This window comes from Olea europaea, chromosome 20, assembly GCF_002742605.1.
Source record: "Olea europaea var. sylvestris chromosome 20, O_europaea_v1, whole genome shotgun sequence".
Lineage (NCBI taxonomy): Eukaryota > Viridiplantae > Streptophyta > Magnoliopsida > Lamiales > Oleaceae > Olea > Olea europaea.
The window spans coordinates 19,129,155-19,143,688 of NC_036256.1; the positions used below are offsets into that span (position 1 = coordinate 19,129,155).

Genomic DNA, 14,534 nt, shown 5'->3' on the forward strand with positions numbered 1-14,534 from the left:
TAAGAGACGTAAGTTCACATATTTATTACTACCATAAGAATACATTATGACTGGAAAGAAATTGGTAGTCCCTGAAAATTTAGAAGTTTCATAATTAATAACAGCAATACGCAAACGCTCTTTCATCTCAAAATTTATTTCCCAGAAAATCACACCAAAAAAAGTGACTTAAAAATAACTTTTTAGCTTATCAAAACACGTCACCTTGCAAACCATTCTTCCCTGACGAATGCTAGAACAGGATAACAGTTCGGAAAAGGGCACTACATACACACATAATAAGCACTTGAACACCATATCGTTGAGCATGGGAAGAAGCGATAAGTTAATTAACCACACAAATTCCAGAATCTCAGAAGCATGATAAATTCAAGAAACAAAAGCAAAAAGTGAACGATACCCATTTCTGGTTATGACAAATGTATAAAGGAGAGATTACTGGAAAGTAATACTAGAACAACTGGAATCTAACTATATAAATCATCCTCATCAACTCCACCGGCAGGAGCTGCAAATGGGTCAGATGCAGAAGCCCCAGTTCCTGACTCTGCAAACCGGAATTCAGTTCCAAATCCCCGTGATTGCTGCAAGGTCTGAGCAAAAGCCTGGTATTTGCGTATATCAGCATCACTCACACTTCTACGGGCATACTTCATGGACTCCTCAAAATGCGCAGGCTTGATCTCTGCCACTTCATCATCAATGTCCTCGTCCATTGAATCAGGATTATCCTTTCTCTTCCTCTCCCTTTCTATATCCTGAAATAAGGAGACTTCATTGTCAGTTGTCAATGACAGATCAATTTTTATTTCAAATAAGGAGACCTCAACCACCCAGAATTTTATAATGGATCAATTTTTATTTCAAACTAGTACATTCAAACGATGAATCAACAGTGTCAGAAATAACGTAGACAGGATTACAAGTCATGGGTAAGCTTAGACTTGATCTATAAGTATATAACTTGCCTAATCAAGAAAACCAAAGGAGCACAGGATCCAGTTCATGTTTGGATATTGATCCTAGATAAAAGAAAAAAATGGTTCCATGACAGTAGGTATCATGATTATTAAGGAAACGTTAGATATAATCAGGTCTCTAGATAACATCTGAAGTTCCACCAAGCAGAAAGCAGAAATACTAGTCTATGTTAGCTGTTATTCTGTTAAAGTCAATAGAAACTGCAAAATATTAATGGCATGTTTAGGAGCTTAATCAAAGTCTGTTTCTGTTTACCTAATACAAGGGCCAAGTTGCCATAAAAGAATATGTGGTAGTCTGTCCCAACTTAGAAGTCATCTTCTAGGAATAAGAACATGAATATTTACAAAAACAGAGAATGTGTACATATAATTGATGCTAATGAAAGATTTTTCATCAAATGAAATGGAAACTAAAAGGCTACATCTGCAGGAGAAATATACTGCAAGAAAATGAAACATGATAGCTAGAACTCTGAATTTTAATCAAGTTGAAATATCCAAAGAAGCTAGGGGCATAGAAGAATAACAAGCCCCATGTACATCTGAGTGTGCACACAGAGAAAAGAAAACATAATAGTACGTGTAATATCTTCGTGTTACCAGCAATTTTTCTGATAAATCATCATTATTAGCAGATATGGAGACAGTTGGTTAATCTCAAATAAACCAGAACTTAAAAGAAAATGTAAGCTAAGAGGAGGGCAAAAGCTTACTTTCTCAATATTCTCTCTTATTGCATATTTGCAGGCCCGTTGGCATATCTCTGTAATATCTGCCCCACTAAATCCTTGCGTATATTTAGCAAGAGCTCTCAGATCGACATCTTTAGAAAGTGGTGATTTTCTGAGACAGGCTTTGAAAATCTGATGACGTGAGTCTTCATCTGGGAGGGGAATATAAATTAACTGATCAAGACGACCCGGACGCAAAAGTGCAGGATCAATTATGTCAGGCCTGTTAGTAGCCCCAATAATGAACACAGTCTTTTTTGCATTCATGCCATCCATTTCAGTCAGGAGTTGGTTGAGAACCCGGTCAGCAGCACCACCAGCATCTCCAACACTGCTTCCCCTCTGCAATAATACCAAAATGGGTTGAACGTAAGTTTTCATTATCTTATGCACCAGTAGCAAATAAAATTGCAGTCTCGACAGTGCCGCCTTTCTTTATTTTATTTCGTCTCAACCACACTATTAGGTACACAGTCCTAAATTAACTTATGATTTTCCTCCTCTTATAAGCATCAAAGTTATATAATAATGAGCATGTTTAGGTGGGCTTACAGAAAAGATAAACTTTTAGAAGTAGCTTTTTGGTTAAGATGGAATAGACTTCATTTTTGAACAAGCTGTCCTAACAAGCATATTTATGTTTGGGAATTAGTTAGTATAATGCTAAATCAATGAAAAATTACCGAAATGCCCTTATGTATGGGAATCTAGTTGCTTTAAAGGTAAAATGACTTTCCTTGGTCCAAGGAAAAAATAAGCCCTTGCTAAAAAATAAGCCCCTGTTTGAGCCCCTTTCTAAAAATTCATTTTTTCAAAACTCACTTTTAACCAAATATTCTTCAATAAAATAATATTACACGTAAATCTAAAACTTTTTCTTAATTTTTAACTACATATTCTTCATCAATCTGCTATCAAAATGAATTTTTTCCCCAAAAATGGGGCTCAAACAGGGGCTAAGTAGGACTCCATGTGCTTATTTTCATATTTGCTAAAAAAGGAGTTCTTTTTTATACATACATGTTTGGCAATTAAAGGTGCATGCTTGACCAACTTATAAACCCACTACGCAACAATTCACACTAATTGAACATAACATGCAGAAGACCAACCTGAGTAGCGATAGAGTCGAGCTCATCAAAGAAGAGAACACATGGTGCAGATTGTCTAGCCTTGTCAAAAATTTCACGAACATTAGCTTCACTCTCTCCAAACCACATTGTAAGCAATTCAGGTCCTTTAACACTAATGAAATTGGCTTGGCATTCATTTGCAATTGCCTTCGCCAGTAGCGTTTTACCACATCCAGGAGGACCATAGAAAAGAACACCTTTTGAAGGTGACATACCAAATTTCTCAAATTTCTCTGGATGTTCCACTGGATATTGCACAGTCTACAAGAAAACAAAAGGTTAACAATGAGGCTTCTGGGGGAAAAAAAGGTTAACAACATTCAAGTCCTAAAAATTAACAGCAAAAATATGGTAGAGCTTAAATCCAACTTGATGGTTTCGATTACCTCTTGAAGTTCTCTCTTGACATTTTCAAGCCCTCCAATATCTTCCCAAGAGACATTCGGCACTTCAACAACCTGCTCATAAAGCAAGAAAAATAGAGTATAAAATCACAAAATTAAGCTTTATATCCCATAACTGCGAGTAGATAACATAATGTTACAGCTGAAAGCCACTCACAGTTTCCCGCAAAGCAGAAGGATTGCTTATTCCAAGAGCAGTCTGGAAATGCTCATTTGTAACCGCCATAGAGTTCAGTATCTCAGCATCAATTGAATCATCTTCTAAATCGATGACATCCATTTTCTCTCTAATGCACTGGAGTGCAGATTCAGTACAGAGAGCTGCAAGGTCAGCACCAACATAGCCATGGGTGTCTTTTGCAACTCTTTCTAAATCAACCTGCAGCGCCATAAGAATATTATTTGTAAATTTCGCATTGTGTTCCCAAGAAAAAAAATTTTAATTTGAAAGGTAAATGTCAGTCTTACATCATCAGAAAGCTTCATGTTCTTAGTGTGAATACGGAGAACTTCAAGGCGTCCAACTTCATCAGGAACACCAATGTCTATTTCCCTGTCAAACCTACCAAACCTTCTAAGAGCCGGATCAATGCTGTTTGGACGATTAGTCGCCCCCATAACAATGACATGAGCACGAGATTTCAGTCCATCCATGAGAGTCAAGAGTTGAGAAACAATCCTCCTTTCAACTTCACCATGTGTCTTCTCTCGCTTAGGTGCTATTGAATCAATTTCATCAATAAAAATAATTGATGGTGCATTCTTCTCAGCCTCCTCAAATGCCTTCCTAAGATTGCTTTCACTCTCTCCAGCCAATTTGGACATAATTTCGGGCCCATTAATCAAGAAGAAGAAAGCACCTGTTTCATTAGCAACAGCTCTAGCAATCAAGGTCTTTCCAGAACCTGGAGGCCCAAAAAGCAAAATCCCTTTGGGTGGTTTCACACCAATGGATTTGAAAAGCTGAGGATGTCTCAGGGGCAACTCCACCAATTCACGAATCTGAGCCATTTGTTTCCTGACACCACCCACATCATCATAGCCAACCTCGTCTAGCCTATCCTCATCCTCCCTCCTCACAGGCTCCCCCTCACAGAAGATCTCAGTATCAGGGGCAACAACGCAGTACTCTCCAGGATCAGTTTCAATGACTTTAAATTCAATGCTCCTCATGCCACCTCTCACAAGAAAATGGTCCCCTTTTCTCAATGGGCGATATGCCTCCAGAAAGTAAGCTGCAGATGGAATATTGTCCATTAAGAAAGACAGTGCAAAGCATAAACTCATGAAGTGAAAACAGGATGAAAGAACATTGAGTCATCAAACAGATACAAGTTCTGAACACATCAAAGGATGATCCATGCAATGAACGGCACTAATCAAGCACTAAATAATATGAATCAACAAACGCCCATCTATTAGAGCCAATCATCACATGTGAAACAAAAAAAATCTAATTGTGTTCAACGACTTACGTTTCAGGTATGCGTCAAACAGATCCCCAGTGAGACCTTCTATTGTGTCATCCAGGGGCAGGACATGTACACGTTTTCCGTATTTGACATCTGGGCACTGGTGCACAGACACTACATCTCCCAGCCGAACCCTCAAGTTCGTCCTGACGACCTTGTTCATTCTGATCTTCGGCTCCTCACAGGTCTCATCAGCCAGGGCAATGCACACTGTATCCTTCCTTTTCTTCCCCTGGAATATAAGCAGGATATCAAGAATGTGAGTTCACCAAAATATAAGCAAGCTGTCTTAATAGGTAATGTTGAACATATCGCATAACTGTAACTATTAATCAATGTATTATGCCCCAGAAACCATATATAAATATTCTGAAGTGAAACCATGTTGTCTTGTTAATACACAGTTAACTACTACATAAGCACAAAATGTTTTCTTTTGAACAGATATGATTTATTAAAAGGAGGAGGTAAATATGACCATAACAGGAACATGCAGAAACTGATCTTAAAACCCCAGTAACCTCGATACATATTATCTCACAGAAATAATACGGGGTCTAATAAAAACTAAATTCAGTGACAATCCCAAATCAAGGCTAAGTATTGTCCTTCTCTACATAATAATGCATATGAGAGCCCCAACTCCGGGCAACCAAAGAGTCTTAATATTAGAAATTCAGATTCTCCAAAACACAATTTACAAACCCTTTCTATCAAGACATATTTCAATCCGTATTATCTTACACCTGAAGCACCAAAGTATTGAAAGTAAGTTCATTCAAGCCTACCCAATTTTAAGTTGACTTAAGCCAAAATCCTAAGAGGCACGTATATCTCCAAGCTGATCTATCATAAGCTAACTAATAAACCAAAAACAATTCATAACAAATAGCTTCGAATAATTTTCAGAAACCCTAAAAAATATCCGCCTAAAAAATTTAAAAATCCATCAATAAAAGTAAAACCTTAATCAAAATAGTGTCTCCGCGGAAAAGCTGAAGCTTCTCCATGGTAGCGGGGTGAAGCGAGATGACGGAGTTGTCATCGTTGACAGCCTCGTCAACGATCAGCCGATTCGCAGCCTTCTTTCTCTCCAAAATGGCCGTCGAGAAGTCCTTCTTCCCGCCTTTCCTGTTTAAGACCAAAAAGAGGTCAAAAGTCCGGCGATCATTTCAACATCATAAATTATTGGCGATTCATTGTAGACGATTTAACCAAGGCATCGGTGAGATTAAGAATGAATACTTACGAGTCGGAAGACTCAGCTTGGTGACTCATCTTGTGGATAATTGCAGAGGTGAAATTGGGTTGCTGTGAAGATTTTTTCTTTGCTGGGAGGAGAAAAATAGACAGTTTGTAAGATATTTATATGGCGACGAGCATTATACCTCGACGGAAATTACTACCGAACATGGTACGTGTTTGGCGCGACTTAAAAGTTTACTTATAAGTAAACCGAAAATCATAGAAAAGTTACTTGTTGGGCCACCTAGTTGAAGGAAGGCCGTTGAAGCCCAAAATACCATCAATTGATGCCCCAGTCTTTAGCTGAGGCCATGCTATTTACTGATTTGGACTCGTCTTTATTTCCCATCATACACTGATTGAGCATTTGGCCCACCGCCACTGCCACTGCCGGCTGTCTTATTCCTTTACAATTGCCACAGAGGAACATCCTCACACCGTCGTCAGGTAGAAAATTCATTATACTTTTAGCAGGTTTTCCGTCCGAGCTTAAATTTTTTGAGTAATTTGAGATTTCAGTAGATTTATTGGTAAATAATTTTTTATTTTTATTTTATTTTTATGAATTTGATGCGATAAACTGAGACGCATACGGAAAACTCTCTGGTTTCAATTTCGATTTACCTCAGTTCTCTAACCAATCACTAAATTCTTCATGGAAGGTGGCAACTACCCCAAAATAAACCCAATCTGTCTATTTTCATTTTTCTGATCCCAAAAACCTACTTTTCGGCTTCTCTCTCTCTCTCTCTCTGACCACACCTCAGTCCCATTATTAGAAGAAATGAAGATTTTTATTTCTTATTCAAAATGAGAATTGCATCACTGATTATCAAATGTATAAATAGATGTCAAGCCCAACTAACTAACATCCAGCTGGTAAACTTCCTAACTAACTTGCTAACTGCCTGCATAGCTGTAAAAATGTCCTAATACTCCCCCTCAAGATGTGCTGTAAATATCTTTTACACACATCTTGGATAACAAAGAGTAAAGGGCAGAGGCAGGCAATGTTTTGGTGAATGCGTCTGCAAGCTGGTGTTTTGATCGAACCGGAAGAAATTTCACTAGTCCAGCATTAATCTTGTCACGAACAAAATGGCGATCAATTTCAATGTGTTTCGTTCTTTCGTGGAAGACCGGATTGGTGGCAATCTGTATTGCAGCATGGTTGTCACAATAGAGAGTGGCTGGAGAAGTAGTAATGATTTGGAAATCCTTCAGCAGATGGTTGATCCAAATGATCGCACTCACAGTTGAAGCAAGAGCTCTACATTCTGCTTCAACTGATGATTGAGAGATGGTTGGCTGTCCCTTTGATTTCCATGAAACCATTGAATTGCCAACAAAAATGCAAAAAAACTAGTAGTTGATTTCCGGGTATCAATACATGATCCCCAATCAGCATCCGAAGGCTCGAATGTTGATGGCTGAACCAGGTTGCCTTTGTGAGGAAAATAAAGGACCTTGTCTAGGATTGCCTTTCAAATATCTCAGAAGATGGTGGACAGCTTTTAGATGTGTGATCCTTGGTTGGGACATGAACTGGCTCAATTTATGTACTGCAAAGGTAATGTCAGGCCGTGATAATGTCAAATATACGAGTCTTCCAATTAATCTTTTGTAATGAGCAGCATTTGGCAATATATCTCCTTCATGAAGACTGAGTGTTGATTTTGACTCCATGGGGCTGTTCATTGGTTTGCAGTCTAGATAACCTATATCTTCAAGGAGCTACATTGTATATTGTCTTTGTGAGATGATACTACCCGAAGATGAACGGGCAATTTTCAATCCCTAGGAAATATTTTAAGTGTCCTAGATCTTTGAGCTTGAATTGACTGTGTAAGAATTCCTTTAATGAATCAATGATTTGGATATTAGGCTCTATTAGTACAATGTCATCCACACAAACTAGCAATGCTACAAAGTTGTCTCCAGACCCTTTAGTGAAGAAAGAAAAATTTTCCTTGAATTGCTTAAAACCATGTTGAACTAGGACCTAAGTAAACTTGGAATTCCACTGTCTTGAAGCTTGTCCGAGTCCATATATGGAATTGTGCAATCTAAAAACCAGTTTCTCCCCCTATTTTGATGAGTTAAGATATTCATAGCTTGGATAAATAACCATGTAAACTTCTTCAAACAAATCTCCATTCAAGAAAGCATTGTTTACGTCTAACTATATTAGATGCCATTGATAATGAGCTGCAAGTGTTAGTAAGAGTTTGATATTGACATTTTTGGCTACTGGAGAGAAAGTATCGAAGTAATCTAACCCTTTTTGTTGTGTGTATCCTTTCACAACAAGCCGTGTCTTATGCCTCTCAAGCAACCCATTTGATTTGTATTTGTTTTTGAAAATCCCTTCACACCCAACTTAGTGCTTCCCTGGGGATAAAGGTACTATGGACCATGTGTGATTGAGCTCCATGGCCTCCAGTTCCAGTTTCATGGCATCACGCCAATGAGGAAAGTTGGCAGCTTGTTGGAATGATTGAGGTTCAAAATGAGATGATATGTTTAGAACTGGATGTTTGTAATGTTCAGACAGATTATTGTAAGATACAAAGTGACCAATGTGATTTGGGGATTAAAGAATTGAATGGTCAGATGGGGATATCAAATTGCAATGGTAGTCGAGGAGGTATTTACGCGGTTTGGATGCTCTTTTGCATTCTCGAATGTAAGGGTTTGGTGGTTCATTAGATTGTGAATGATCAATGAAATAGAGTTGTGTGGAAGTGAGAAACGAGTTGTCTCAGAGGAGGGACTACTGTGATCATGTGAGTGAGAATTGTTGTCAACATGGTTTGATTGTATAATGGTGTCGTGGTGAAAATGATGATGGTAGTACTAGATCTAGAAATGGGTCTAGCAATTGGTTAGTCTTCACTATAGTATGGAAAGGAAATATTTACTCATGAAATATGACATCCCTAGATATAACAATATGTTTTGATTCGACATGAAGGAGCTTATACCCTTTGATACCTGATGGATAGCCCAAGAATACACATAATTTAGCTCTAGGTTGGAATTTATCTCTATGTGCAGTGAGTGTAGATGCAAATCCTAAGCATCCAAAGACTCAAGGAATTGAATAATTAGTTGGACTGCCATAGAGGACTTCATAAGGTGTTTTGTGTTGCAAGAGGGGAGTTGGGGTTCTATTGATGAGGTAGGCTGCTGTTAATACACACTCGGACTAGAAATGTACAGGGATTCTAGATTGAAAAATAAAGCTCGAGCAACATTTAACAGGTGTTGGTGTTGATGTTTACGTTCAACAACGGAATTTTGTTGTGGTCTTTCAATGCAACTAAATTGGTGTAATACTCCTTTCTCAGCCAAAAAAAAAAAAAAAATCCTTAAATGATAACTCAGGGGCATTATCTTATCTGAAAGCGTTAATTGAAGCATTAAATTGTGTAGCAACCATATTAAAGAAACGAGGAATTTTATGCATAGCATCAGATTTTTGATGTAGCAAGTATATTTAGGTAAATCTGGAACAATCATCAACTAATGTCAACAAGTACATGTACCTTGTATGTGAAGGAACATGGTATGGTCCCCATATACTGTGATGCTCGGACTTTTTAAATCGGTCGGAGAACCCGTGTCGTCCCGACACGATATGGGTACAGGCATGGGATCTGGGGCAGATACGGGATAAATCAATTGGACACGGCAAATCTTGAATTGATGGGCGACGAGGCTTCTTTGAATCCGAGTTCGATGAATCGTCACCAACTACGGAGCCAGTAGCTGGAGATGTGGCACAGCCGCCGATGCTGCTCTGCCTGAATTTATAGGCTGGAGGACGAACAGTCGCGTGAAGTGAAGAAGAGGGAAAGGGAAGACAATGAGTTGGTTGGGCTGTTTTTTCTTAATTGTGGTCTCTTTGTTGAGGTGGGCCTATTTTAAAATATTAGGCCCATTATATGTTGCTTAGGTTAATTGCAATAAGAAATTCATTTTACCCTAGCCCATACAACATTTGTTGGAAGTTGTTGATTGATTAGGAAGATTTTCATTGGAGGTAACCATGCTTTGAGTAAATTTACATTTTAGTCATTCAATATTTTTTCTAATTAAAATTCACCTAATTATTATTTAACTTTTTGCACGTGAATTTTTGGGGGGGAAAAAATGAAGTTTGAAAGACGTACCCACGTACCCGTATCCGAAATTTGGACTCTTTTTAACCATATCTCTGTATCCTACATTTTAAAAAATAAAAGATGACACTTAGATACGTACCAGTACTCGATACCTATACTCGAGTCCGAGCATCACAGCGCATATATCGCAGTGCAACAAATTGAAAGGCTTGCTGGACATTTTATTGTTGGACTCAAACAACAATCTTCTTTGTTTAGCAATGGGACACACATAACGAGGAAGATGCTTATTCAACTGAGAAGCATAACACGCCAATTGGTTTTTCAAGGCATCTAATCTTTTAAAAGATAAATAACCTAGTCTATTATGCCAAGTATGTGCAGAAATATGACCAACAAATACATTTGGAGAAGAATTGAAATTTCCGGTGTCAAGTACATACAATCCTTTAACTTTATCACTCTTGCCAATCATCCTCTTGGTTGTAGTCTCCTGAATGTTGAAATGATCATGAAAGTCCATATTGGGACATTTGTACAGCTATGCAGGCAGTTAGTAAGTTAGTTAAGAAGTTTACCATATTATTATTTCGATTCCATGAATTATTAATTTAGGACTTGCATCTTCTGGTTTCTTCATCGATCCATAAATGAAGGAAAATTTGTTATTCACCCAAAGAGCAATGGTCATTGCACGGCCCCCAGAGGCATAGTTTTCCCTTGTGAGCAACTAAAATACTAGCACCAATCTAGGACTATCGGAATGATGCAAGAAATATGGACTGGATGGCTCATCCATGGCGGATTTGCTCGAATACGAACATTGATCATTGTTGCCTTTGGATTGTACAGACTCCATAGTAACAAAGATGATATTGGAGATCTCAAACAAGGAGGAGAAGGAGAAGAATTGGATGAATGCTGGAAGGAGTATGCTCTGATACCATATTAGAAGAAATGAAGAGTTTTATTTCTTATTCAAAATGAGAATTGCATCACTGATGATCAAATGTACACGGGTATAAATAGATGTCAAGCCCAACTAACTAATTAACATCCAGCTGGCACAATTAACATCTATCTGGTAAACTTCCTAATTAACTTGCTAACTTCCTGTATAGCTGTACAAATGTCCTAATACCCTTATTTGGCGCCTCTAAATGGAGTTTAGCTGCTTAGGAAACTGTGAATGTTGTTTTTTTATTTTTATTTTTATTTTTATTTATTTTTATTATTATTATTATTTTTTGTGCAATGTCAATATGTATCCTACAATGTTCCTTTACAGAATACAGATTACAAAAGTGTATTGAGGTTTTATTGTTGAATTTTTTTTTATTTTACAATGTTGTTCTTAATTTTTTAATGTTGCTGAAATTTAATAAAAACTAGTTATTAGATTAAGGTTTTGAATATAGAAATTAGATTGCGCTTAGATTTGTGCAGAAAACAGAAGCTCAAGATGGGGATTTATAGGTGTTTTTCCGGTACATTTGTGCCGATTCAGTCCTGAATTTCAGCAGTTAAGTACTCCAGTTTATTAAATTTATGTATGTTCAATGACTTGGAATATCTTAGCACTAATCAAAGGATAAAAAGTTGCAGTCTTTCCCAATTGTCTTCTTTGATTGGATATTGATTAATAATGATATGTTATGCATTGTTGGACTCTTATCCCATGGAAACTGCACTGCTCTTATAATAAAGCATATCTCTTGTTGGAAAAATATTCTTCCACATTTGAAGACTTTCAGCGTACAAATTAGATTAGGTTTTAGTATTTTGAATGTACATGCTAGGTTTTTATAATTGGCTGCCAATATATATATAGATTTTATTATAGATGAAATTTATGCTCTAGAAATTGCTGATGAAATTTATGCTCTAGAAATTGCCGAGCACTAGATAATGTCATATTATGACTTTTTTAGTTATACTTGAGTTTTATTCGTTCAATGACTTTTTAATATTTCACAGTCCCACAATGAGATTTCTTGTTTCCTCCCCTGTGACAGGAGTTCACAGAATCATTCATATGTAGCAATTCTCTATCGGACATTTTAAACATTTAATTGTTATGTGCTATTTATTTGAAGTAGCATATAGTTTTTGAACTCTATAATATTCTTCTTCTCTTTCTATGTTTGATGTTTCTATCTTGACAAACTATAAAAGGTAGATATTTAGTAATTTAGTTATGAAAGTAATTGTGACTTGACATTATGGGTACAGTTCAAAACATCTAAGCAAGATTCAGCATCTTTTTCCATGATCAGTAAATAAAGAAGAAATATAGATGTTGTTGCCTCATCTTTGAATTTTCGTATATCGAACTCAACAAGCACGCACCTTTTGAAATGTATGGAGCTCCTGAAATTTTGATACCCCTCTTCTTTCATACTTCAAGCCAGTACTATGCCTGCTACTTATGTAATCTCTCTCTTTCTTTCTGTTTTCTTTTGAACGCTTGTTTACGAGCATTGAAAGCGGGAATACATTGGTTATGTACTTATATTTCATTTGCATAGTGCGTGTGTTTAGTTTGTCTGCTCCTTTTGAAAATTCCAGCATGTTTTGTTACTAGTTTTGAGCTTAAAATGTGGCAAAAAATTTACCTACATGTTTGCTATACCAATGGAGGGATTACCTAATCGGGTCTGTTTCATATGATTTGGATGACGACTAGTTACTTTCATCAGTTTGGTAAAAAATATGTTCATGCTTTGCTCGTTTGCGGAAATATCCACGTGGATGACATAGTGAGCAAGCAGCTACCAGAGTTGGGCTAGTATTTCTAAAGCCGAAGGGAAAGGAATGTGAATGAATATAACCAAATAGATACATATTGTCTCCATGGTTTTTAAATTCGATGGTATTTAATCCCTTCGTACAGGATTTCTTCTTTCAAAGGAGTTATTCAATGATTAACAGGACAGAGTCGATTTTGATATCATGTTTTAGCTTGAGATGATTTTTTCTACTATGCATAGATATGTCTACATGGTTTTGCAAGTTAGTAACAAATTACTTGCTGTCTTTTTAACAGACTAAATTTTCACGGATGACATTGCTAAAGAGATATGTGCTGAGATTGTTCATATCGTTGAAGTATATAACTGCAAATGTGGTAGACAGGAATAATGGAAGGATAGTTGCAACAGCATCGACAGTTGAACACTCTCTAAAAAATTCACTTGAATGTGGTCGGTCTTGCAATGCGAAAGCAGCAGCAGTTGTGGGAGAAGTGTTGGCGATGAGACTTAAAGTGGAGGGTCTTGAACAAGGCCAGGGGCGAGGTATCCATGTAGACGTGAACAAAGAGATTGAGAAGAAAGGTCTAAAGAACAGCACAAAGGTATGGTCTATAGTTCATGCCCTTAAGAACAACGGAGTCAAACTTATTCTCGAGGAAAATGGCAACGAGACTTCTTGCTCGGGTTACAGAGTCCATGGAGCAGATGATTTTAGAAATCGTAGAGATTGACCTATTTTGTCATTACAAATGTTGTGGTTTGCTTGAGATGTCCGTGTAATATCTTTTTACCCGAAGTAGAAACTCTCTTGATTATAAACATGAGAGATGCTACATGTATGGGCATTGTATAAAGGCATTTTTATAGTACTTCAAGTGACAGGACTTTTATTGGACTTTGAACAAAAAATAGATTTAAAATAGTTAATTAAATCCCACCATGTTATCATCTGTGAAGCTTCTTGGCATTGCTATCGGAACAAACAGTTTTATAAACATTTTCATTAAGGTAGAGTTTGATTGCTCCACTTTTTCCTCCATTTTCCAATTTTTGGTTGTTGGATTGTCCAAAATTTTTCATGGAATTGAAATTCTCACTTTCTTGCTACGTCAGTATTTTCCATGAAATCATAGAATTGGAATTCTCGATTACTGTAGCAATTTTTTAATTTTTTTCTTCTGTTTTTTTTTTGTTTTTTTTTTTTTGGGTAATGAAAATAAATTCTAAGAATTATTGTAAAAAAAATATTTCCCTTTTACTGAAAATTTTCATGTAAAATAAAGCCAAACGAATATTAAAAGGTAGATAATTTTCTTGATTTTTTTTTATTGACAATGGAAATAAATTTCATACCCAATATTAGTAAATTTTATCTCTTTAATTGACAATTTCATGTAAAACAAAGTCAAACGAACATCAAAAAATACTTTTATTTCAACATTTTTCACGTAAAAAATTATACTAATCAAACACAATAATTTACAATTTTCAAGAAAATAATTTCTAGATAATTCAATTTCTTGAAATTCGTTTTCAATTCAACTCAATTTCATCTTTACAATCAAATGGACCTTAAGTGTGCATATAGTGCTATTTGTGTAAATTCGTCCTGAACGTAAAAGTTTGGCCCACAAAAGAGACGTGGCCCCGATCACTTCAAAACCCGACCCGTTGACAATATTTCAT

At 36.6% G+C, this 14,534-nt stretch overlaps 2 protein-coding genes across 7 annotated transcripts; one reads left to right on the plus strand and one right to left on the minus strand.

Annotated features, from left to right (window-relative positions):
• Positions 1-301: 301 nt before the first annotated feature.
• On the minus strand, positions 302-6,120 carry LOC111369915 (cell division cycle protein 48 homolog). The gene is made up of 9 exons (XM_022991639.1): positions 5,973-6,120; positions 5,689-5,854; positions 4,727-4,955; positions 3,720-4,486; positions 3,409-3,630; positions 3,234-3,305; positions 2,827-3,108; positions 1,697-2,056; positions 302-758 (listed from the first exon to the last, which is right to left on the minus strand). Exons 1-9 carry the CDS (start codon positions 5,999-6,001, stop codon positions 468-470), a joined length of 2,418 nt encoding a protein of 805 aa, XP_022847407.1. The 5' UTR covers positions 6,002-6,120; the 3' UTR covers positions 302-467.
• Positions 6,121-6,286: 166 nt separating this feature from the next.
• On the plus strand, positions 6,287-13,798 carry LOC111369916. 6 transcript variants are annotated; one of them, XM_022991640.1, is made up of 3 exons: positions 6,287-6,415; positions 11,542-11,618; positions 13,142-13,798. In XM_022991640.1, the coding sequence occupies exon 3, from the start codon at positions 13,157-13,159 to the stop codon at positions 13,577-13,579; it is 423 nt and encodes a 140-aa protein (XP_022847408.1). In that variant the 5' UTR covers positions 6,287-6,415; positions 11,542-11,618; positions 13,142-13,156; the 3' UTR covers positions 13,580-13,798. The 6 variants fall into 6 exon arrangements, with proteins under 6 accessions (XP_022847408.1, XP_022847411.1, XP_022847410.1 ...); XM_022991642.1 differs by having other exon boundaries at positions 6,343-6,415; positions 11,532-11,617; XM_022991641.1 differs by having other exon boundaries at positions 6,349-6,442.
• The last annotated feature ends 736 nt before the right edge of the window (positions 13,799-14,534 follow it).